Raw genomic sequence first — 24,437 nt, 5'->3', positions numbered from 1 at the left:
TGTGTTTTAAAAGGAAAGTGATCAGTTTCATAATAAAATAACAACCCCAGCAAGCACCCTAGCCAGCGGCGGGGAGATCAATATCCCCGTTAATTGAATGCAACTCTCGTAAATCAAGAGAGGAAGTCAGAATTAAACCTCTTTCCTGAGGTGGCCTGGAGAGCTCGTTCTCAGGGTAAGCAGACTGGCCCAGAATCAGTGATTACCTCGTGGGACTGGGAGGAAGGGACTGAGCCTCAGGGGCCTCTTTGAGGGACCAGCCTGAAGGGAGTTGAGGATTGGGGCCTGCGAGGAAGTAGTGACCTGCCACGGGCCACCTGCGGAGCCAGAGTTCCCCGCTGGCCCTGGGCCGTCGCCCTAGGCCTCAGGTGGTGGAGGGAACAGAGCATCTGGGTCCAGCATGTGGCCTGCAGTGTTGGCTGCGTCTTTGTTCCCCTGGGACAGTGCCCGGAGGCTGGCTGCACGAGGGTCGGCCTTGGGAAGAGGCGTGGGCGGTGATCAGAGGCCTAGCTTGGCATTCTTTTACTTTCTGAGTAAGAAACCATGGTTTTGGTGGAATGCCTGGGGCTTAGTGGGTGTGCAGAAAATATACTCAGGCCCAGATCTCCCATGCCAGATGCATTGAGCTGTTTTGCAGATGCAGTGAGAAGATGCAAGGCTGGCGAAGGGGGCGGTGTCAGTCCTGGGAGCTCACAGTGTGACCTTGGAAAAGCCACTATATCTGTCAGACGTCCTGGGACCTTGGGACCCAGGCAGGCTCTTGAGATCACAGTGCCCATGGGAGGTGACTGAGCCCATGGGAGGTCACTGTGATGGGTTTGGGCCCACCAAGGGTGGCTCCAGCAGGCAGGGAGGGAAGAGCTCTCAGGGAGCGCACCTGATAGCCTGGGAAGTCACCGTCCCCTCTCCCCATCCCCGCCTAGAGCTGTCTGCAAAGCCCTCTGGTCTCAGAAGCTGTCACGGGCCACCATGGGTACCTTCACTGGGAGAGAGGCATCTGGTTGGCAGGTCAGGGGCCTCTTTCAGCCAGTGCCACCCAAGGGCAGCCCTCAGTCCACAGGGGCATGTTCTGGATTCCAACGGGCTTTGCTGCAGAGCTGGCTGAAGTAATAATTATTAATCATCATAATAATTGATGATAATAATGAGAATAGTAAATAATAATATCAGCCACTCTCTATCGGGCACTTAGAAACTTTGAACGTCACTAGAGCTTGGTGAGGAGGATCCCATCCAGGTCTGAGCCAGGCCTGCACTGTTGTCACAGCCTCGCGGTGCCGAGAGCCGAAGCAACCACGTGACAGCACATTTACTGGGGATGGGGTGTGAAAAAGTCCCAAGTTCCCAATGCGGTCCCTGCCGGGCTGGGAGGGAGGTGGGACCCTTCAGGCTGCAAGTATGTCCTGTTGGCCCCGAGGGCTTCCTGATCATGACGAATGTCCGCAGCTTTTCTGCTGAAGGCAGGGCGGGACCAGAGACCTTCACTCCCCTCTTATTGGCCATGCCGTGGGTGGTCTCCTGGCCTGGCTTGGGAATAACCTGTCACTACAAGATTATGTGCCAAGGCCTGGGCCAGACTCACTGCTACCAGGAACCCAGGCCCCACAGAGTCCTGGGTCTGAAGGGGGACAGTGAGTAGTGGATCTCAGGGTCACCCCCTCAGCAGGGGCTGCAGTCCTGTCCTCGGTCCCTCTGAGCCATTGAAACCTCGGGTGGAGCAATTTCAGGGTCGGGAGACTCACTGCTTTCTGATGTGGTCCATTCTGTTGTTGGGCAGATCTAACTGGGACTTCATCCAGAAAGGGGTGAGACCTAGCTTTGACTGAATGTCCATTACGAGTAGTGACAATAATAATCGTAATAACACCACCAATAATCATTAAAACTAGGTATGAGCACTGGGTACACCTAAGTATAGGTATACCTGTAACTACGTGTAGGTGTCTTAGGAGTTCAGGCTACAGTAGCAAAGTTCCATAGCCTGGTGGGCTCATAGACAACAGACATTTCTTTCTTGCTTTCTTTTTTTGAGACAGGGTCTCCCTCTGTTGCCCAGACTGGAGTGCAGTGGCACAATCGCAGCTCCGTGCAGCCTCTGCCTCTCAGGCTCAGTCAATCCTCCTGCCCTAGCCTCCTAAGTAGCTGAGACTGCAGGTGCATGCCACCATCCCTGGCTAATTTTTATATTTTTGTAGAGATAGTGTTTCACCATGTTGCCCAGTCTGGTCTTGAACTCCTGAGCTCAAGCAATTGGGCCACCTCGGCCTCCCAAAGTACTTGGATTACAGGCGTGAGTCACTGTGCCCGGCCTCAAGCATTCATTTCTCACAGTTTTGGAGGCTGGAGGTCTGAGACCAGGGTGCCAGCATGGTCAGCTTTTGGGGAGGGTCCTCTTTTTATAACTCTTTTGGGTTATAGATGGTCAATTTCTTGCTGTGTCTTCACACGGTGGGAAGAGGCTGAGAGAGCTCTCTGGGGGCTTTTTTTTTTTTTTTGGAGACTGAGTCTCCCACTGTCACCCAGGCTGGAGTGCAGTGGCACGATCTCGGCTCACTGCAACCTCTGCCTCTCAGGTTCAAGCAATTCTCCTGCCTCAGCCTCCTGAGTAGCTGGGACTACAGGCGCCCCCCACCACACCCAGCTAATTTTTTGTATTTTAGTAGAGTCGGGGTTTCACCATGTTGCCCAGGCTGGTCTCAAACTCGTGAGCTCAGGTGATCTGCCCGCCTCGGCCTCCCAAAGTGCTGGGATTACAGGTGTGAGCCACCGCACCCAGCTCAGGGATTAGGATTCCAACATACGAATTTTGTGGGGACACAGACATGGTTCATAGCAGCAGGCAAGACAAGTGCCTTCTATTGCTTACTCCTTCACGCAGCCCTCCGAGGGTTGCCTCCTTTGACAGACAAGGGAGCTGAGGCTCAGAGAGGCTCGTGGGTCTAGGACATGCAGCACAGGGCCAGCCTGGTGGCCTGGCTGGCTCCAAAGTTCTCGGTACTTCGAACACAGGGTTGTTCCTCTTCTAAGCCCTCCGTGGCCCTAACAGGCCTTGAGGAGGGCAGGGGGCTTCCTGGAGTGTGTCCCCTGACCCCACTGAATAAGAAAAAGCCAGCACAGCGAGGCAGGTGTGGTATCAGGGCCAGGAGGTAGGAAGTCTCTTTTTGAGACGGGGTCTTGCTCTGTTGCCCAGCCTGGAGTGCAGTGGCTCGATCACGGCTCACTGAAGTCTCAACCTTCTGGGCTCAAGCAATCCTCCCACCTCAGCCTCCAGAGTAGCTGGGACCACAGGCATGTGCCACCACACCTGGCTAATTTCTGTATTTTTAGGGGTGATGGGGTTTCACCATGTTGGCCAGGCTGGTCTCGAACACCTGACCTCAGGTGATCCGCCCGCCCTGGCCTCCCAAAGTGCTGGGATTACAGGCGTGAGCCACCACGCTCGGCCAGGTAGGAATTCTTTAGAAGGAAGCTCCAGGACTGTGCTGGGCCAGTGGCCTCTGCCCCCCAATGAAGCCCCGAGTGCCAGGCAAGAAGGAAACTGGCAGACCCTGTGTGGAGAGGAGAAGGTGACCTCAGGCTGGTCCTGGGGCTCCAGATGCAGGGCACTGGCACAGAACATCTGGGATCCCCAAGGCCACTCTGAGGTCCAGTGATTTACTAGGAGGACTCAGAACTCAGCACAGCCATGATCCTCACGGTGACAGCTTATTCCTGTGAAAGGATATGGATGAAAATCAGCCAAGGGGAGCGGCGCCCGGGTGGGGCAGGGCCCTGGAGACCCGCGTGGAGCACCGGTGTTCCTCTCCTGGTGGAGCTGTGACAGCGCTTGCTCTCCCAGCAACGACTTGGGACAACACGCATGGGTGTTGCCAGCCTTGGTGCCCAGTGATGTTATGGGGGTTCACTCTCAGAGACATGACTGACCACTCAGGGGGCTGACCTCAGTCTCTGGCCCTTCCAGAGGTCAAGCTGAGACAGCGTGGCCCAAGGCCCCCACCGTCAATCACAGGGAAGCACAGACTCTCGGGGGTGGCCCAAGGCCCCAGGTAGACAAGGACACTCTTATCAGGGGGACACTCCAAGGGCTGAGGGGTGAGCTCCCGGGAGCAGGTCCAGGGCGGGCCTTTCTTTCTGATGTGTGGGTGTGGACACCCCGCAGCTGCCCAGCTCATCCATTACTGCACGCACAGCACGGGCCCTTGGGTACCTGCGTGTTCTTCCCTCTTGCCCTTGAGTGGCTCAATGATACCCCGTGATGCACCCCAGGGTCATCCCACACAGACGCACCCCAGATTGCTCTCCCCTGGGCCCCCTCTCCCTGATAACCCTCCTCAGGGTGTCCTTGAGGCTGGGCCTGCGTTTGTTTGGTTCCTCTGTGCCCAGCAGCGAGCAGGCACGTGGTAAACACGTGTGTATGCACGTGGATGATGGGACCTCCTCCGGGGACACCCCTCTTGAGCTCCGCAGCCTCCCCTCTCCCTGACTCTCACGGGCCAGGTCTTCACTGTTCATGTTCACCGTGCTCTGCTGGAAGCCGCCAGTTCAAGCTCACCTGGGTTCACAGCCTTCCTCTCTTAAAATGCATGTTAACAAACACATCAAAGAAAGGAGAATGTACTACAAGCAGGACCAAAGGGCTCAGGGGCATCTGCACCAGCTGGAGAAAGACTGGGTGCACTTGGTGGTGGGAGTGAGGCCCAGGGGATTGTCCCCTGTCCCCCGTGCCAGGGTAGATTGAATTCGAGGTTTGTACCCTGGTGATGGATTCTTCAGGGTTAGGGTAGTTGTTGCCTGGGAAACAACTCCTGCCAGAGCAGCTTCAGCCTCGCCTCCTGCGGGGAGTGTTGGCTGTTATCCCGGTGGAACAGCCCTGAAAGTCCCATCCCCCAGGATGTCACTTTCTAGACTGGGGCGGGGGGTGCTGGCCTTTCGCTCGGTCTTGGCCCTGGTCCTGATGTCCTGCCTCCACCCTGTGCATGGACACCTTCCAGGTGAAATGGTGCGTTCCTGCCTGTCTCCGAGCCCACCTGTTGGCACTACCTTCCCAGGGTGTAGGAGGTGGAAAATGGATTTTCTTCTGGCTACCCAGCGTGTCTCAGGGCATCCTTTTCTGATTGATGGAAGCCAGTGTTCCACTCGTGGCTCCAGGCTGCTTCCTTTGCTGAAGACCAAGGCCTGGAGGCCCCTCATAAGCTTGTAGGCACTGCACTTGTGTCCAGGCATTCATTAGGGCCACCCGGCTCCCTGTTCCCTCCCAGGAACATCCTCTCCAGCTGTTCCTCTCCATCCATGTTGCCTGTTCAGCAGCCTTCTGGGCTGGGCGGGGTGAGCTTTGGGGCTAGGCTACCTGGATGGACTGATTTTCTCATTTAATAACTGTGTGATCCTGAGCAAGTCACTCAGTCTTGCTGTGCTTTGGTTTCCTTCCTGATCTGTCCAATGGGAGCATTAAGAGGGACCAGAATGTTGCCATGGGCATTAAATGAGATCAGAGTATAGAAAGAGCTTGGCAAGCGAGTGCTCAATACCTGTTGGCTGTAACTGTCATTATCGTTGGTGGAATGGTTTTCTCGTGTCCTCCTAAAAGTCTAGGAAAAGTCCTGCCTCCCTGGGCGGCCGTATGATGTCGGGTACCTTCCTCCATAGAAAAGATTTTAGGCCAGGCGCAGTAGCTCATGCCTGTAATCCCAGCACTTTGGGAGGCCGAGGCAGGTGGATCACAAGGTCAGGAGTTCAAGACCAGCCTGGCCAACATGGTGAAATCCCGTCTCTACTAAAAATACAAAAATTAGCTGGGTGTGGTGGTGCCCCTGTAAATCCCAGCTACTCAGGAGGCTGAATCAAAGAATTCCTTGAACCCAGGAGGTGGAGATTACAGTGAACTGAGATTACACCAGTGCACTCCAGCCTGGGCAACGGAGTGAGACTGTCTCAAAAAAAAAAAAAAAAAAGGGCAAAAAAAGGAAAAGATTTTAAATGGCATTGGTTTCCTAGGGCAGCACAAACTGATCGTGTTAAACCAGCTGTCCCCAACCTCCTGGCACGGACTGGTACTGCTCCATGGCCTGTTAGGAACCTGGCTGCACAGCAGGAAGTGGGCGGCAGGCGAGCAAGTGAGGCTTCATCCGTATTTACGGCCGCTCCTCATCACTCGCATTACCACTTGAGCTCCGCCTCCTGTCAGATCAGCAGCGGCATTAGATTCTCATAGGCATGAAAACCCTATTGTGAACTGCACATGTGAGGGATCTAGGTTGCCTGCTTCTGATGAAAATCTAATGCCTGATGATCTGTCACTGTCTCCCATCACCCCCAAATGGGGCCATCTGGTTGCAGGAAAATGAGTTGCAGGACTCCCACTGATTCTGCATGGTGGTGAGTTGTATAATTATTTCATAATAATAGAAATAAAATGCACAGTCAGTGTAATGTACTTGAATCATCCTGAAACCATCCCCACCGCCCCTCTCCCTGGGTCCATGAAAAAATTGTTTTCCACAAAACTAGTCCTGGGTGTTAAAAATGTTGGGGATCACTGGATTAAACAACAGAAATTGATTGTCTCACAGTTCTGGAGGCCGGAAGTCTGAGGTCAAGGCGTCAGCAGGCAGTGCTAGGGAAAGGTCTGTTCCAGACCCTGTTCCTGGCTTCTGGGAGTTCCTTGACTGATGGGAGCACAATTTGAGTCTTCACATGGTGTCCTCTCTGTATGTGAGTTTCAGACCAAATTTCCCCTTTTGATAAAAACACCAGTCATATTGGATGAGAGACCCACTTCACTCCAGTATGACCTCATATAATTACTCATTATATCTGCAGTGACCCTGTTTTCAAGTAAAGTCACATTCTTAGCTATTGGGGGATAGGGCTGCAACATATGAATTTGAAGGGGGGGCATCATTTAACCCATGGCAAAAATTATATTTTATAATATATGAAAATCACATATTAAAACATTTTCTTTGATCTACAAGGGTTTTTTTTTGTCCCCCGATTTTTAAAGAAATTCAAACATTTTCGAGGGCCCCTAAAAGCAATGTGGGCCCTGGCCTGCACCTCCTGGCCCTGGTGGAGAAGTCAGCGCTGGTGCTGCCTACCCCACGGTGACAACACCAAGGCCCTGGGTTCCCCAGACCACATTGGCTGAAGGCCATTGGCCATCGTCCCCCCAGTCCAGCCCCTCTTTTTCTTTTCCAACCAGGCATTTCCCAGGCCATAGATCTGTTGTGGTTTGAGGCTTTACGACATCTACTTTTGTTGTCACTTTTAGAAAAACCTGTCAGGGAAAGAAGCCTAATCGTATATATGATTTGAAAATAGAAAGGGCTGCGCAAATGCTAAGTCCAGTATAATAATAGTGATGCCAAGTAATTCTGTTTTGAACAAGTTGAACTTGTTAAATCAGACAGATGCCATCTGCACTATTTAAAGCCTGTGCTGGCGAGAGGTTTTACGCAGACATGCTTGTTGTAGGAAAATTGCTGAATCCCCCAAAGAGTAAAGTGCTTTTGTAGTGGTTTTGTAGTCGGGTGTATGATGCTTCCTCTCAGAAATGGCATGACTGCTGTCCCTGGGGAGCAAAAGCATATCAAGCATGTATTGAGCACTTCCTGTATGCTGAGTACTTTACATTTGTCCTCACAGCTAATCCTCACAATAACTCCGTTACTCAGATTTCACAGGAGTTAAAGCCTGAGTTCAGAGAGGTTAGGTGACTTGCCTAAGGTCACACAAATGTGAAGTGCAGCCAGGATTTGAACCCAGGACCTCTGACTTCCAGGGTTTCGCTCTTTCCAATACATCTCTGGATAATGTGGAGAGTCACTGACCCAGGGCTTGAAACTCAAGGGCATCCCTTGATTTCTTTCTTTCCTGTGAGAGCGGCAGGAGAATTAAAGCTTGGCCTTCAGCAAGAGGAACATGGTTGGTGAAAAGAACTTCTTGACAGCAAGAGCATCCAGGAGAACCTAGACTCTCTCTCTCTCTCTCTTTTTTTTTTTTAAGCAAAGTCTTGTTTTCTCACCCAGGCTGGAGTGCAGCGGTGTGATCACGGCTCACTGCGGCCTTGACCTCACGGGCTCAAATGATCCTCCTGCCTCAATCTGAGTAGCTGGGACCACAGGCGCAAACTGCCATGCCCAGCTAATTTTTAAACTTATTTATAGAGATAGGATATCACTCTGTTGCTCAGGCTGGTCTCGAACTCCTGGGTTCAAGTGATCCTCCTGCCTTGCCCTCCCAAAGTACTGGGACTACAGGTGTGAGTCTCTGGGCCTGGTCCTGGACTCTCTTTTATGATGGATTAAAAACCATTTCCCCTCAATTCTGCAGGTGGTGATTATCTTAGTTTCGTAGAGTTGCTGTAAAAAATGACCACAAACCGGATGCCTTAAACCAACAGAAATTTACTCTTTCCCAGTTCTGGAGACAGAAGTCTGAAATTAGGGTGTCAGCAGGGCCGTGTTCCTTCCAAAGCTGGAGGGGAGACTCCTTCCTGCCCCTTCCTGGCTGCTCCTGGTGGATGCTGGCAGTGCCTGGCCTTCTTCGTCCTGCAGACGCATCACTCCACTCTCTGCCTGCTTCGTCACATGGCCTTCTCCCCTAGGTGTCTGCACGTGGCCTTCTTAGAAGGACCCCAGTCATTGGACTTAGGGCCAGCCTGATCCAATATGACCTCACCTGAACTAATTACATCTGCAAAGACCCTATTCCCAAGTAAGGCCACTTTCTTTCTCTCTTTCTTTCTTTCTTTCTTTCTTTCTTTCTTTCTTTCTTTCTTTCTTTCTTTCTTTCTTTCTTTCCTTCCTTCCTTCCTTCCTTCCTTCTTTCTTTCTCTCTCTCTCTCTCTCTTTCTTTCTTTCCTTTCTTTTTTTTTTTTTTTTTTGGTTTATTAAAAAATAAGTTTATTGGCCGGGCATGGTGGCTTATGCCTGTTATCCCTGCACTTTGGGAGGCTGAGGTGGGCAGATCACGTGAGGTCAGGAGTTTGAGACCAGCCTGTCCAACATGTTGAAACCCTGTCTCCACTAAAAATACAAAAATTAGCCAGGCGTGGTGGCACATGCCTGTAATCCCAGCTACTTGGGAGGCTGAGGTAGGAGAATCGCTTGAGCCCAGGAGGCGGAGGCTGCAGTGAACCGGGATTGTGCCGTTGCACTCCAGCCTGGGCAACGAGAATGAAACTGTGTCTCAAAAAAAAAAAAGTTTATTGAGGTATATTTTTCATAAGTACACTAATATTAAAGGTAGAACTTGATGGAGTTTTACATATGGACAGATTCACCTACCGAGATTAGGTTACATAGAATATTTCTAGCACACAAGATTTCCTGTGTTCCTTCAGCGGAAGTCATTCTTAGCCCCTAAAACTAACTTCTACCCTGACTTCTATCAGCATTACTTTTGCCTGTCCTTGAACATCATATAAATGGAGTCACAGAGTACATAATCTTTTTTTTTTTTTTTTTGAGACAGAATCTTGCTCTGTCACCAGGCTGGAGTGCAGTGACACGATCTCGGCTCACTGCAACCTCTGCCTCCTGGGTTCAAGCGATTCTCCTGCCTCAGCCTCCTGAGTAGCTGGGATTACAGGCGCGCGCCACCACACCCGGCTCATTTTTTTTTTTTTTTTTTGTATTTTTAGTAGAGATGGGGTTTCACCATGTTGGCCAGGCTGGTCTCGAACTCCTGACCTCAGGTGATCCACCCTCCTCGGCCTCCCAAAGTGCTGGGATTACAGGCGTGAGCCACTGTGTCTGGCCCATCATCTTTGTTATTTGGCTTATCATGCTCAACATTGTGACTCTGAGATTTGTCTATTGCATCACACATAGCATAGCTTAATATTTTTTTTTTATGTCCATAGGTTATTGGGGAGCAGGTGGTGTTTGGTTACATGAGTAAGTTCTTTAGTGGTGATTTGTGAGATTTTGGTGCATGCATCACCTGAGCAGTATATACTGCACCTTATGTGTAGTCTTTTATCCCTCACATAAGGCCACATTCTGAAGTTCCAGCTGGACGTGAATTTTGGGGACACTCTTCAGCCTACAGTGATGGAGCCCCGAGCCTGGGGCCCACGCTGGGCAGCGCCCGGCTCCACACAGGAAAGCTGAGTCCCTGTCCTTGAGGACTCAGGACTCCATTTGGGGTTTCAGGCTGACCACTCACGGCCACGTCCACGGTGGGGCAGGGGATTCAGAAAGTGACCTGGCTCTTGCAGGATGGATGGAGAGGAGCCTTGCTCCAAGGAGAGGTGCCTCCAGGAAGGGCTGAAACGGGTTGAGGTTCGTTCCAAAGTCTCTAGTTGACCTGGCAGGACCCCCGGCTTGTCTTGACATAGGTTGTTTGTGCCCCGGGGTCTCTGGTTAGAAGGTAGGACAGATGCCCAGTTTTTCTCCATCTTGCGTGCCTCTTGTCATGATGGGAGCCCTAGAGCCTGCCCTTAGCTGCCCTTGCTGGTCTCCAACCCTGACCCTGCAGCAGTGGAGGTTTCCCAGCCTCTGCACTCTGTCCTTGAAATATTCATTCCAGGCTGGGTGTGGTGGCTCACACCTGTAATCCCAGCACTTTCGGAGACTGAGGTAGGAAGGATCACTTAAGCCCAGGAGTTGGAGACCAGCCTGGGCAACATATTTTCTACAGAAAATTAAAAAAAAAATTAGCCGGATGTGGTGGCTCATGCCTATCGTCCCAGCTACTTGGGAAACTGAGGTGGGATAAGGACTTGAGCCCGGGAGGTTGAGGCTGCAGTGAGCTGTGATCCTGCCACTGCACTCCAGCCTCTGTCCAGGGTGGCAGAGTGAGAGCCCTTCTCTCTCTCCCTCTCTCTGTATGTAAAAAATATTCATTCCTGTCAAAGGAGCGTCCATCCTGCCCCTGTAGGTCAGCATGGAAAGCAGCTCCACAGTCTTCATCTGGACTGATTTCGGAGCCTGGCAGACATCAAATCGGCATGTTTCTTCTTGGGGTGAATCCAGGCATTCTCAGTGGGAGCACATCACTGCCAAAAGGGAGAACACTGGTTCTTGAAACAATCTTAGCTGTAAGAATGTCTAAGAAACCTCCTAGACAGGCAATAATGAGAAAAGGTTGATGTGCTCTGGTCTAACCCAAGTCCCTGTGGCTGCTGCTTCAACCACATCAATATCAGTGCTGATCACGAATGCAAACAGTGCTGATGTCACACAGGTGCCGCTGGCCACGCACTTTACAGCTCTCTCTTCATTCAGCCCTCACGATGGTAGCTGCCCTTATGTCTTAAAAGATGAGACTGGTGAGCACGGAGAGGCTCGGTGACCTGCCCAGGGTCACACAGCTCATAGGGGGCTGAGCTTCCTCTCATCTCCTTGTATCGTATTGGTAATGAACCTTGATGAGTTTTGGACAGATGAAAAATACTCCTACTTCCTTCTGCCTGAGGACTTTTTGAGCAAACGAAGCAGGTGGCTTTTACGTCTCTTCTCTTTCTTTGCAATCTCAGAGAAGGCTGTCGTGCATTCAACTTTGTGCTCCAAAAAACCATGTCCAAGTCCTAGCCCCCAGGACCTGTGACTGTGACCTTATTTGGATATAAGCTCTTTGCAGATGTAATAAAATTAAGAGGAGGTGCTACTGGATTTGAATGGGCCCTGGTTCCATGGCTGGTGTTCTTATAAAGAGAGGAAAGTGGACACAGACACACACAGGGGAGAAGGCCGTGTGAAGGTGGAGGCGGAGGTCGGGGTGGAGAAGCCACGGGCTGAGGAACACGGAGGGCTGCTGCTGCCTCCGGAAGCTGGGAGGGAGGCCTGGGGGAGGCTCCCCTAGAGTCTGAAGGCACCGGCCCTGCTGCCACCTTGCTGTCTGATTTCCAGCCTCCAGAGCTGCCAGAGGAGAGATCGATGTGGTTTTAAGCCACCCGGTTTGTGGAAATTATTTCAGTCGCCCAAGGAAACTAACACAAAAGTGGTGGCATTTTTTATTTTAAGAGTTTTATGTTTGTTTGTTTTTGTCAGTTTGCCTTGGGCACTGAACTAGAGTGAGAGGACAGACTGGATTGGGTGTGCATGTGTGTGCGTGTGTGTGCGTGCGTGTCTGCGTGTGCGTGCATGTGTGTGCGCGCGTGCGTACATGTGTGCATGCGTGTTTGTGTGTGCGTGTGTGCGCGCGCGTGCGTACATGTGTGCATGCGTGTTTGTGTGTGCGTGTGTGCGCACGCGTGTGTGCATGTGTGCATGCGTGTTTGCTTGTGTGCGTGAGTGTGTGTGCCTGTGTGCATGCATGTGTGCACGCGCGTGCGTACATGTGTGCATGCGTGTTTGTGTGTGCGTGTGTGCGCACGCGTGTGTACATGTGTGCATGCGTGTTTGCTTGTGTGCGTGAGTGTGTGTGCCTGTGTGCATGCATGTGCGTGCGTGCGTGTGTACATGTGTGCATGCGTGTTTGCTTGTTGCATGTGTGTGTGCGTGTGTGCGTGTGTGTGTGCGTGTGTGTACATGGGCTTGTTCCCCATTCCTGTCATCTGTCTTTTGTCCCCTCCACTTCTGTGTCTGCTTTGCCCCCCAGCTGTCACCCTGACTTGTCCCCCGATGTGTATGGAGCCACTGCCCTTTCTTTCCTTAGGAAAGGCGGAGGTGGGAGATGATAGCTGTAGAGGGCGGGTGGCCATTGAGGATTCCTGCTATGCCTTCTCTAGTGGGCGACTCACTAGGCTCAGAAGAGGAGGAGAGGTGGGGTTTGCAGACCCGAACGGAACCCAGGTTGGAAAAATCCTTCACTGAATTCCCATTATGTGCAACCATAAAGACCAGTACCTTGTATAGGGGTAAACGGAGCTTAAACTGGGCCTGCAAAGCCACGGGGTGAGGTGAGAATCAAAGGAAACCGAATATGTTAAAAAAAAAAAAAAAAAAAAGGCAAGCAGCTTCCTGGAGAAAGACCCCCAGGGCTATCTTTGTGCGAGAAGATCTGCCAGCCGAGGGGAATCCATCTCAATAGAAGTTTGCAATGGGATAAATACTGTATATGACGGCTAATAAATGTCCCTGAGAGCTGAGTAGTAATCAACACAGGAAATAAATCCTCCAAAAATAAAAGCAACACTGGTATCAATGGTGAGGTGGAGGGCTGTGGTGGTGGCAGTCACCTCCTTTAAGATCCTGGGAAGGATTTGTTCTCAGGAAGCCAGTGATAATTTACCGGAGTTTTAATACCTGGCAAGTTCCCAGGCTTCTGTGGGTGGAATTTATTTTGGCACAATACGGCCTCTTGGGAGGAAATAGAGAGACAGACTCGGAGAGGCCCGGCTGTGCCCAGGAAAAGGCCTCTGTCACCGGTGTGGTCCCTGGACAGAACCTAGCCAGGCTCTTGAATGGAATTCCTCTGCCTGTTTCAGCCCCATGCACTGTCCTTCAGCACACATGCAGTAATGCACAGACATGCCTGACACGTGCAGATAGGGTCACATGTGCAGATATGGGCACACATGCGGTTGTGGGCACACGTGCGGTTGTGGGCCCACGTGCAGATGTGAGCACATGTACAGTTGTGGCCACACATGCAAATATGATTACATGTGCAGTTATGGGTATGTGTGCAGTTGTGGGCGCACATGCAGTTGTGGGCACATGTGCAGATGTGGGCACCTGTACAGTTGTGGGCACATGTGCAGTTGTGGCTACATGAAGATATGTTCCCTGACTGCTCAGGGAAGGTGGAGGTGAGGCCTGGGGCCGAGAGGCAGGGATGTCCACTAAAGGGCCTCTCTGCAGATATGATCACGCATGCAGTTGTGGGCACATGTGCAGTTGTGACCAACATGTGCAGATATGGGCTTTCCCGTATGTCTGTAACGTGCGTACTGGATGGGGTGGGCTGCCAGCTCCATCTTCTCACCCGATCCACTCCCCACCATTTGGTCTGCTTGGGGTCAGAGTTTGGGAGCCTGGGGCATTGCAGAGCCTGCCACCTTTGCCCCTGGGCCTTACTGGCAGGGCCCTCATGGGAATGTCACCCTGGCTGGTTCTGTGGCTCACCTCTGGCGTCTCCCACTTAGGATGCCCCCTGGGGCCGGCCTCATGGAGCGGATCCAGGCTATTGCCCAGAACGTCTCCGACATTGCTGTGAAGGTGGACCAGATCCTGCACCACAGCCTGCTCCTGCACAGCAAGGGTGGGTGCCAGGGGGCGGGGGCACCCTCTACCCCTAGGGGGCCAATGAACTGGGTGCTGCGTGGGCCCTGGGAGGGTGAGACACCTGGGGTGCGGCCGACTTCTCCTGACAGCAGCTCTCCTGGCTCTTTGGGGCCCCAGTTTAGGCTTTCAGCAGGAGGACTGGGGGTTCACTCCCCCGACCTGGCAGGAGGGCACTGAGGGCAGAGGAGTTCCCTGGAGTCTCAGCCTCTGGGGTCCACAGTTCCAGGAGTGAGGCCACCTGGGGAAGGGTCCCTCAGCGGCCTCTCCAGTTCCTGTGATGTGGGGAGCAGTGAGCTGGGGGCTGCAAACCTCATTTCTCCTCCTCAGAAAACGCTGGGGATGCTTTTGGGTGGGTGCATGAGGTCTGCCCATCCAGGCAGCTGCTGAGTGGCTGTTCACACCAGCTCCTCACTGCATCTCAACCCCCTGAGGAGGCCGGGGCAACCCAGGCCCGGGATGACCTTGTGGGTGGGTTGTGTGGCTGGCGAGCTTTAAGGTGGGAAAGTCTGGCAGCAGATTGTGTGGAAAGCTGCCTCCTGCACCCAGGCCTCCCTCCCTGGGCTCCTCCTTGGACCAGGGACTTCAGCAAGGTGACCTCTCCCTACAGTGTCAGAAGGCCGGCGGGACCAGTGTGAGGCACCCAGTGACCCCAAGTTCCCTGACTGCTCAGGGAAGGTGGAGGTGAGGCCTGGGCCTGAGGGGCGGGGATGTCCACTAGCTAGGGCCTCTCTGTCCGGCCCTGGCCCCGGCCCCTAACCCAGGCACAAGCTGGCAGAGGCCAACCTCAGGGAAACAGCTTCTCTGCTCAGTGCATCCACCCCAGCCATCAATCCAAATCCCCCAGGAGGAGTCGCCCTCAGGTGTCGGTGCTTTCTCACAGCAAATGATTAAATCTCTGAGTGTCACCGCCAGCAGCCTGATTCCCCCAGAGACTCAGAGGAGTGGCCCTGGCTGCCCTGTCCCCGCTTCTCCTGGCCCAGCCAACAGCTGGACGGAGAGTCTTCCTGCCCCATTTCTGGGGCCACTGCTGGCTGCATGAAGTCTGCCCCTGTAGGAACTGTCCACAGCCGTGAAGTCAGCTCCCCACTGGTTCTGAACGCCCTAAGGGGTGGGCGGTGGTGCCGCAGACCCCTTCCTTGGTGATCATCTGGGATCACTGCAGGTGGATCCCGCCCTGGCTCCAGCCCTGGCTGCCTTGGAGGCTGCTCCCTGACCTTGGCCTCTAGCCCAATCCTGCTCTGGTAGCGGGGAGACGGGGACCAAAGGGAGAGGGAGACAGCCAGGCCTCCTGGCTCTTTGCCCCAGACCTTTGAGCCAGTGTTCTCTCCCAGTCTCTCCTCTTTCCAGACATGACGGCTGGTGGTCCTGCCCCTGCCATCTCTGGGGTCCTTCAGGCAGGGCCTGGTTCAATCTCTTTTCTGCCCTGTCCCCTGTTGCATCAGTAGGGTGGGCCGCATGGGCCCCATCCTTGACCTCAGGACCCCTGGGGATGCACGTGCAGGGGAGTCCCCGAGGGTCAGTGGGGCTGGCGCAGCCCCCTGCCCAGCCTGGCCCTCTCTGCAGTGGATGCGTGCCCGCTGGACCTCCGACCCCTGCTACGCCTTCTTCGGGGTGGACGGCACCGAGTGCTCCTTCCTCATCTACCTCAGTGAGGTCGAGTGGTTCTGCCCCCCGCTGCCCTGGAGGAACCAGACGGCTGCCCAGAGGGCACCCAAGCCCCTCCCCAAAGTCCAGGTGGGCTTGGGAGGTGGGTGGGCCGGTGAGGGGCTGGCGTGGCTGGACATCCTCAGGGACAGTGGGCAGAAACCTCTGTCCTGCGGGAACGAGACTGAGCGGCTTGCCAGGTGTACGGGCAGGTCCCAGCCCACCCTGCTGGGCAGATGGGAGGCCAGCCTGCCAGGGCCTGTCTGCCTTCTTTGAGATGCCACCAAGCTGGGCCTATTTGCGGGCAGGTGGGAGGCCTGGAGATGCCCCCTTAATGGACTAGAATAGTAGTAATAGCAGCTGTCACTTATCGAGGATTTTCTGTGTCCAGATGCTTTATTTGCACTTAAAGTTCCCAGCCATCCTCGTATGATGATATTTGACAGACGATGCATCTGAGGTTTACAATTGAATTAATGGGTTCGAGGCGCACAGTTGCTGTGGTGGCCACATCTATCCCCTGCCATCGGAGTCCTGGCTATGACCACCACCCTCACTGCCTCCCTGTCGTGGCTGGGAACATGGAAACTGCTGTGGTTGGCCACCTCTGTGGAAGGGCTAGGGGCCCGTGGTTAGAGCTGGGCTGGGGAGGGTGTGTTGATGGGGAGGGCAGGGCTCCCTGGTTTTGGGGGCTAATGAGCCCATTAGAAAGTGCAGGAGAAGCTGGAGAGGCCCCAGCCTCAGGGGAGGGTGCCAGCTCCTGTCCCCAGGCCAGTGGGGAATGATGGTGGTCGCAGGTCGAGGGGCAGAGAGAGCTGAGGTCTGGACCCCTCCAGGCAGTTTTCCGAAGCAACCTGTCTCACCTCCTGGACCTGATGGGCAGCGGGAAGGAGTCCCTGATCTTCATGAAGAAGCGGACCAAGAGGCTCACAGCCCAGTGGGCGCTGGCTGCCCAGCGCCTGGCGCAGAAGCTGGGGGCCACCCAGAGGGACCAGAAGCAGGTGCGTGGCCCCTGCCCCGTCATGTGCAGGAGCTGAGAAAGCTCAGGGCCCCCGCTTCCGAGTGGGCATGGAAAAGGTTTTCAAACAAGCTGTAGTGGGCTTCTGAATTTGATCAGAGGGAGAGAGGGGTGGGGATGGCAGAGTTGGGATAGATGTCTGTGGTGATTGCCCCGGCCCTTTTCAAGGTTGGGACCAAATGACAAGCCCCCAAGAGGTCCTGCATTCTGTGTACATCTGGTTCATGTCAGGCAGAAAAGTCATGGTATTGGCCTGGAAAGTTGGGAATGTTCTGGGGAGCTTCATTAGCTCATGCCTCCATTCTTCCTTCCCCCTCCTTCCTTCCCTCCCTCCCCCCCCAACCCAGTAGATATTTACATGACTCTCACATTGCCCTTTTATTTCTTTCAGAGCCCTAATTTCATGAAATTATCTCTTGTCTGTGTTCACTGTTGTCTACCTCTTCCATAAGCTCCATGAGGGCAAGCACGTGACTCTCTTGTTTGCCCATGTCCCCAGTGCCCGATCTGGTCACTCTGGTGCCAGAAAGCACCTGCTGGGGCCCAGCCTGGAGACAGGGTCTGCTGCCGGCTGGTCTCCTGGCCAGTGCCCCGGGGGGCGGGGATCAGAGCTGCTGCTCCTCCCTGCTGACCCTCTGTGTTCTGCCGACCCAGATCCTGGTCCACATCGGCTTCCTGACGGAGGAGTCCGGGGACGTGTTCAGCCCTCGGGTCCTGAAGGGCGGGCCCCTAGGGGAGATGGTGCAGTGGGCGGACATTCTGGCTGCACTCTATGTCCTGGGCCATGGTCTGCGGGTCACAGTCTCCCTGAAGGAGCTGCAGAGGTGAGTGCTGGGGAAAGCCACTGGCATCGAGTAGGGCAGGGAGGGGATGAAGGGGAACCCCTCCCCTCCCTCCCAGGGGGCTGTGGGAACACCTGCTCTGCCTGCAGGTCCCATGGTCCTGAGACCCCGGGAGGCCTCCTGGTGTTCTGCAGGATATCACCACTCCTGATCCCCCTCCTCCTGCCCGGTCTTGGGGGATGTAGCAGGGAAGTGTATTTGCATAGCGCTGTCTGGCCAGGGCCTGGCTCCTCCTCTGGTGCTTCTGCTCAGGGGCTGACACGTATTGGCTTGTGGAATTGAGCTACGTCTGCACGTGGGGTCCCCTCTGCCTGCCGTCCTGGAAGGCTTGGTTTCTCTTCTGAACCTGGGCTCCTTCTTGGGTCTATTTTAGGGTCTGGAGACCAGTAAGACGTGGAGGATGAAGGGGCGTGGGGGGGGGGGTGGTGCCTATCCCTTACCCAGTGCTGGGATTTTCACGGTCCCTTGGATGCTGTGGGAGGTGGAAGGTGCTGAGTGTTTGAGGGTAGGATGGGGGTGAGGCTGAGAGTGTGGGGATGTCAAGGGGGTAAGAGTGTGTGACTGGGTTTATTTTTAACCACTGTTTCTGTGGGATGTAGGAATACAGGAGATTTTTCTCTTTATTAATATTTATTATAAGATATTCGATGCATACAGGGTGTATGTAAAGTATGTTGTGAAACACAACAGTCAAATCACCTCCCACGTGTGACCATCCACTTAAGATCATGCTGTCACCAAGGACTCCGTGTTTGCCTGAGTGTCCGCCGATCTCTCTGCCTCCTCCCCAGACGAAACCTTAACTTGAACTTTGTGTGTATTATTCCTTTGCTTTTTTTTTTAATGGAGTGTCTCTCTTGTCGCCCAGCCTGGAGTGCAGTGGCATGATCTCGGCTCACTGCAACCTCCGCCTCCCGGGTTCAAGCGATTCTCCTGCCTCAGCTCCTGAGTAGCTGGGATTACAGGCGCACGCCGCCACGCCAGGCTAATTTTTGTGTTTTCAGTAGAGATGGGGTTTCACCATGTTGCCCAGGCTGGTCTTGAGCTCCCAACCTCTGGTGATCCACCCGCCTTGGCCTCCCAAAGTGTTGGGATTACAGGCGTGAGCCACCGCACCCGGCCTGCTTTTTGAAAAAAAGTTTTTTGTTTTTCTTAATAGTGTATCCGTAAACAGTTTATGGTTTGCTTTTGTTTTGTTCTGGTTTCAAGCTTTGAGAAAATGGCATCTACTCTGTGTGGTCTCCAAACTTGCTTTCTTCAAACTCACTCTGTTGCAAAGACTCATCCATCCATGTTCTTGCATGTAGCTTTATTTCATTCATTTTCACTGCTATATAATATTCCATTGTGTGAATGTGCCATAATTATGTATCAGTTTTTCCTGTCTGTGGATATTTTTTCCTGTTTTTGAAATGGTTTTGAATGTTGCCCTGATGGACATTCTTGGACATGTCACCTGATGTACCCGTGTGAGTTTTTCTGGGTATAGACTTAGATGCAGAATTGTTAGGTCTGCATGGTGAAAACTCAGCTTTACAAGATAATGCCGAATTGTCTTCCAAAGTGATTGCTCCAATTCAGAGACTCACCAGTGCATGAGTTTCCACTGGTTCACATTCTCACCTACACTTAGAGTTGTCAGACGTTCTGACTGAGGGTGAAGCCGGCATGATGATGTCTTGTTATGGCTGCAACTTGCATTTCCTGAAAGATAATGGGCTGAGCATCCTGTCCTGTGGTTCTTTCATCTTGATGAGATGCCCATTGATACGGGCATCGTATGATAAGGGTTATCATTTTCATATTGAGTTGTAAGAGCTCTTTATATATTAAGGATATAAATTCTGTGGAAGTTACATGTGTTAAAAAAATCTTCTAATTTGTGGCTTGCCTTTTTAATTTCTTTATGGTTTTTTTGGGGGGTAACAGAAATTCTTAATTTTAATGTAATAAAAGTTATCCATCTTTTTCTTTATAGTTAGTGATTTTGTGTTTGGTGGAGTTCTCTCTTCTCTCTTTCTTTCTTTCCTTTCTTTCTCTTTCTTTCTTTTTTTTTTCAGATAGGGCCTCACTCTGTTGCCCAGGCTGGAGTGTGGTGGCACAATCATGGCTCACAGCAGCCTTCCCCTCAAGCAACCCTCCCACCTCAGCCTCCTGAGTAGCTGGGATTACAGGTGTGCACTACCACGCCTGGCTAATTTCTGTATTTTTAGTGGAGACAGGGTTTCACTATGTTGCCTAGGCTGGTCTTGAACTCCTAGGCTCAAGAGATTCGCCTGCCTCAGCCTCCCAAAGTGCTGGGATTACAGGCGTGAGCCACCGTGCCTGGCTTTATTCCTCCTTTTCATTGACTTAAAAATGTTTCTATTGATGCGTAATATGTGTACGTATTTATGGGGATGGGTGATATTTTGCTACATGCATCCAATGTGTAATGATCAAGTCAGGGTATTGAGGTGTCTATCACCTTAAGTATTTATTATTTTTATGTGTTGGGAACATTTTAAGTCCACTCTTCAAGCTATTTTGAAATCTACAATACATTGTTGTTAACTATAGTCACCCTACTCTGCTATCTTTTTTTTTCTTTTCTTTTTTTTGAGATGGAGTCTCACTCTGCCACCCAGGCTGGTGTGCAGTGGTGCGATCTCGGCTCACTGCAATCTCCCCCTCCTGGGTTCAAGAGATTCTCCTGCCTCAGCCTCCCGAGTAGCTGGGATTACAGGCACGTGCCCCTGCGCCCAGCTAATTTTTGTTATTTTTAGTAGAGACAGGGTTTCACCATATTGGTCACGCTGGTCTCGAACTCCTGACCTCAGGTGATCCACCTGCTTTGGCCTCCCAAAGTGCTGGAATTATAGTCATGAGCCACTGCGCCCAGCCTCTGCTATACGTATTTTTTAAATCTTGTTTATTTTAAAATAGAGATGGGTTTTCGCCATGTTGCCCAGGCTGGTCTCAAACTCCTGGGCTTAAGTGATCTGCCTGCCTCAGCCTCTCAAAGTGCTGGGATTACAGGCATGAGCCATGTGCCCGGCCTGCTCTGCTATCTAACGTAGAACTTATTCCTTCTATCTATCTATATGTTTGTACCCATTAACCAAACCAACCTCTCTTTATCCCCGCTCCCCACCACATTTGATGAGATTATTCCTCAGGGACTTCCTTCAGGACCCCAGAATTGTTTGCATGTGAGTCAGCTTTTCTTCATTAGCCCATTAACTTCTTCTACTCAGGTGGTTTTCAAGTGGTTTCCTTGTGAGTCCCCTCCAGAGCCTGCCTATTCTCTTGCTGGTCTAATTGGCCTTCTCTCCACTCATGCTGATGCTCTGTAGCACAGGAGTGTTGGAGAGCAGAGGATGCTGATGAGGACAGAGCCATGACAATCTTAGGTTACTAGGGCCCAGCAAGCGCCAGTCTTGGGCAGCTACTCAGTTTCTGCACTTCTTCCTTGCAACTCTGAGTCTGCCAGTAACTCAGGTAGAACGTCTGTGACTCCGATCAGAGGGAGGAGTCTGGGCCAGTTGTATTGAGTAGTGGGAGAAGGAGGCTGGGTCTGGATTGTGTTGATTAGGAGGCCGCTAAATGACCCAGGGCTTTGAAGGTTTTCATCCCCACGGCCTGAAATTCACAGCGCTGGAGTCTTCCTTTTAAGCGAATGCATTCGATGAATAGGCTCAGTAAAGATGAAAAAGTGTCTCCAGAGAGGAACAGCACGTGTAAGTGAGGCTATGGGGCAGAGGCAGGTTGGTGCCAGAGACTAAAGAGGCAGCTACACGCTTGTGGCTGTGTTGAGAAGCACTGTCCAAGTCGGGGGCGGGCTCCAGGGGAGGAAATTCTCACCTTGAAATAGCAGGTCCAGGAGCTGCAGGGAACCCGGCTGGGAGCTGTCCCTGAGTGCTAGTGCTGAACCCACAGATCCTCCCAGTGCTGGGAGAGGGAAACAGCACGTCCCTCACTCTGGCTTTCACCCTGGTGACATCTTGTTGTCAGATCCAGCGGTTCGCACTGTGCAGGCCACTTCAGAGCCAAGGTGTGGGGCTCACTCGCCCGCCTGCACCCACTGCTGCACACTAAACTATGTCTACTCCCAGCTCCCTCTGAACAGAGAGCCTGGAAGATGCATCGATGCTGTCTGTGGAGCAGAACGCTGCAGAGGCAGTTAACATTTACAGATTATGAAAGGAGGTGTATACACTCATGCAGCCTCTGCATGCACCCATGCATACACGTGCATATCCACCACATGTGTGCACATACATGCATACTCACCCACTCACATGCACACTCATGGACACATACTCATAGCCTCTGCACCCACACGTGCACACCCACTCGCACACTTGAATATGCACGCACTCCATATACACATGTGCAAATGCATGCTGCTGCATGTGCAGACATGATGCATCTATACAGACACACATGCACACTCTCTTGCACATATATGCATGTCCACACCCCACAGAGAATCAGTGTTTTCTACCAAGCAAGGCTCCACTTCCTCTCAGGCTCTTGCAGATCTGAAGGTGCCCCAGGGAGAGGTTGCCCCATCTCTGGTTTGCAGTTTGTTAAATGGGCAGGCCCAGGGCTGTGCTCAGATGCCCTGGCCCTTGGTCCCCTGTGGGGTGTATGTGTAAATGAACGATCTCGCTCAGACAGGGCAGAATGGTGTAAACAGCTCAGCTACCTCAGAGGATCTTCTTAGGAAGGTGATTTCTAAATCTGCTACCAAATACAATTTAAAAACAACTAAAAGAATAAAATAAAAACAAAACCACCCTCCCCAGGAGAATTCCCCAGTTATGCCTACAAAAGTAACGGCATCAGCTATGGTTGGAATACATTCAGGGTGGGGGTTCTTAACCCTGGCTGCAGCAAAACCACCTGAAGCACTTTAGAAACTTACCAGTGTTTGGGCCCCTGTTTAGGCATTTCTGACTTCATCCATCTGGGGTGGGGGTCTAGGTAACAAGTTTAAGCTCCCAGTGATTCTAGTGGGCACCAAAGGTTGGGAATTGGAAAAGCTTGAGGCTGTGGCTTTTCTAAGCCGAGGGGCTGTCCTGTACTCAGCCCGGTACACAGTCTGGGTGGCGGTGGGGCTGGGACATTGCAGAATGCATGGCTTCTTCAAAAGGCCTCGTCTGTGTCCCCAGTGCAGTCCTGGGGGATGAGATTGAGGCCCCAGGCTCAGGGTCCTAGAAGAGATGTGGAAAGAATGGGAGGATTCATCCTGAGAGCACCCAGGATACCCTTGGTTGCTGGAGTGTGGCCTAGTGGGGGTGTCGGGCCACAGAGGCATCCTGTGGAGGTGGCCCAGATGGTGGGGCCTCTGGCATCCTGCTCAGGGCATCAGGTGGGAACCTGCTGGCCTAGAATGCACTTTGTGCCACACCCTTTCTTGGATGTACTTTCTTCCTTCTTCCTTTGTAAAGTGGGGGCATTGCATTGGTCCCCACAGTTGGCGGGGTCAGTGACAGATGCGAGGCCAGGGTGGAGGCAGAACTGTGAGCTCCCAGGCACATTCCCTGCCGGGGGCCTCTCTGATACATAAGTGCAGTCCTTTCCTCACAGCAGAGATGTCAATACAGCTTGAGAAGTGGATGAGCCTCCTAGAGCTGCCATAACAATGGAGTGCGCACTGCAGGGCTTACACAGCAGGAATGAACGAACAGCAGGAATGCATGAGCTGAATGCTGGCGCTGGAGCGTGCTGCAAGTCCAAGAGCAAGGTTTTGGCAGGGAGGGTTGGGGCCTCCTGAGGCTGCGAGGGAGTCTGTGCCCCAGGCGTCTCTCTGGGCTCCTGGTGGTTGCCTGGCAAGGAACTTGGTGACCCTTGTCCTGCAGCTACATCTCTACAATCATCTCTGCCTTTGCCTGGTGGCCTCCCTGTGAGCGTGTCTGTGTCCAGATTCTCCCTCCCTATAAGGACCTATTGGGTTAGGGCCCACCCTAATGCCCTCATGTTAACTCCATTACCTCTATAAGGACCCCAACTCCAAATAAGGTCATAGCCTGAAGAATTGGGGGTTAGGGCTTCAATATATCAATGTGGGGGGTGAAGGACACAACGTAAACCCATAATAAGATGGCAGCCATTGGGGGACCCTGGGCAGAGTTCCCGCCAAGCAACCGCGAGCCCTTCAGGGAGAGACAGAAGCACCCAGGGCCTCACCTCTCAGCCCTGGGAGCCGTTCTGTGGGAGCAGCACCAGGCTAATTTGAAAACAGATCAACGGGATGTGAAGGTAATCTGAATTCCGAGTGTCTCGGCTTGGTTTCTGCGACAGAAACGTCTCCCTTGGCTGGCGAAATGACCTGCGTGGGAGGCGGTGGGACAAAGACGTGGCTTGTACATTTGTTGTAGTTTATTCGCAGATGTTCACGGCAGATGTCCTGGCCACTGACGGAGCAACAAGGCTGGACGGATGAGCCGGTCCCACTCTGCTCCTCGGGTTTCGGTGTTTCAATTAACCGGCTCACTGGAGTGACGTTTGGGGCAATGTGCAGGATCTACACATCTGGCTTTGCTGCTGCAAGATGCTTCTGGGGTGAGGGAGGTGGCACGAGGGAGCCATGCGCTCTGTGATGAGATTGCAGCGAGGTGATGTCAGCCAGTCCCCGCCCGCACCCCGCCGTGCGCGGAGGGAAGGAGAAGTCAAACCCGGGCACCTGCCCGGCTGCTGCATCCTGAGACGGCCTCGTGCATGCGCAGGTCCAGGGTGGGCGTTTTAAAGTTAAGCCTTTCCCTTCCTGCCTTC

The 24,437-nt window shown here is 52.8% G+C and overlaps 1 protein-coding gene across 6 annotated transcripts in view; it reads left to right on the top strand.

Moving 5' to 3' along the window:
- MGAT5B (alpha-1,6-mannosylglycoprotein 6-beta-N-acetylglucosaminyltransferase B) overlaps positions 1-24,437 on the top strand; it is an 82,944-nt gene that overhangs the window by 20,286 nt on the left and 38,221 nt on the right. For 3 of the 6 annotated variants that reach the window (XM_055242117.2, XM_055242118.2, XM_055242116.2), the window contains 5 exons: positions 14,036-14,151; positions 14,782-14,855; positions 15,738-15,908; positions 16,655-16,819; positions 17,491-17,660. In XM_055242117.2, the coding sequence (XP_055098092.1) occupies positions 14,036-14,151; positions 14,782-14,855; positions 15,738-15,908; positions 16,655-16,819; positions 17,491-17,660 (696 nt within the window). Of the gene's footprint in view, positions 1-14,035; positions 14,152-14,781; positions 14,856-15,737; positions 15,909-16,615; positions 16,820-17,490; positions 17,661-24,437 lie in introns of all 6 variants that reach the window. The other 3 variants (XM_055242120.2, XM_055242115.2, XM_055242121.2) reach the window with 2 other exon arrangements.

Source organism: Symphalangus syndactylus, chromosome 14 (assembly GCF_028878055.3).
Source record: "Symphalangus syndactylus isolate Jambi chromosome 14, NHGRI_mSymSyn1-v2.1_pri, whole genome shotgun sequence".
In the NCBI taxonomy this organism is placed as follows: domain Eukaryota; kingdom Metazoa; phylum Chordata; class Mammalia; order Primates; family Hylobatidae; genus Symphalangus; species Symphalangus syndactylus.
The sequence above is the reverse complement of the archived record's forward strand: the minus strand, read 5'-3'. Positions and strand labels throughout refer to the sequence as shown.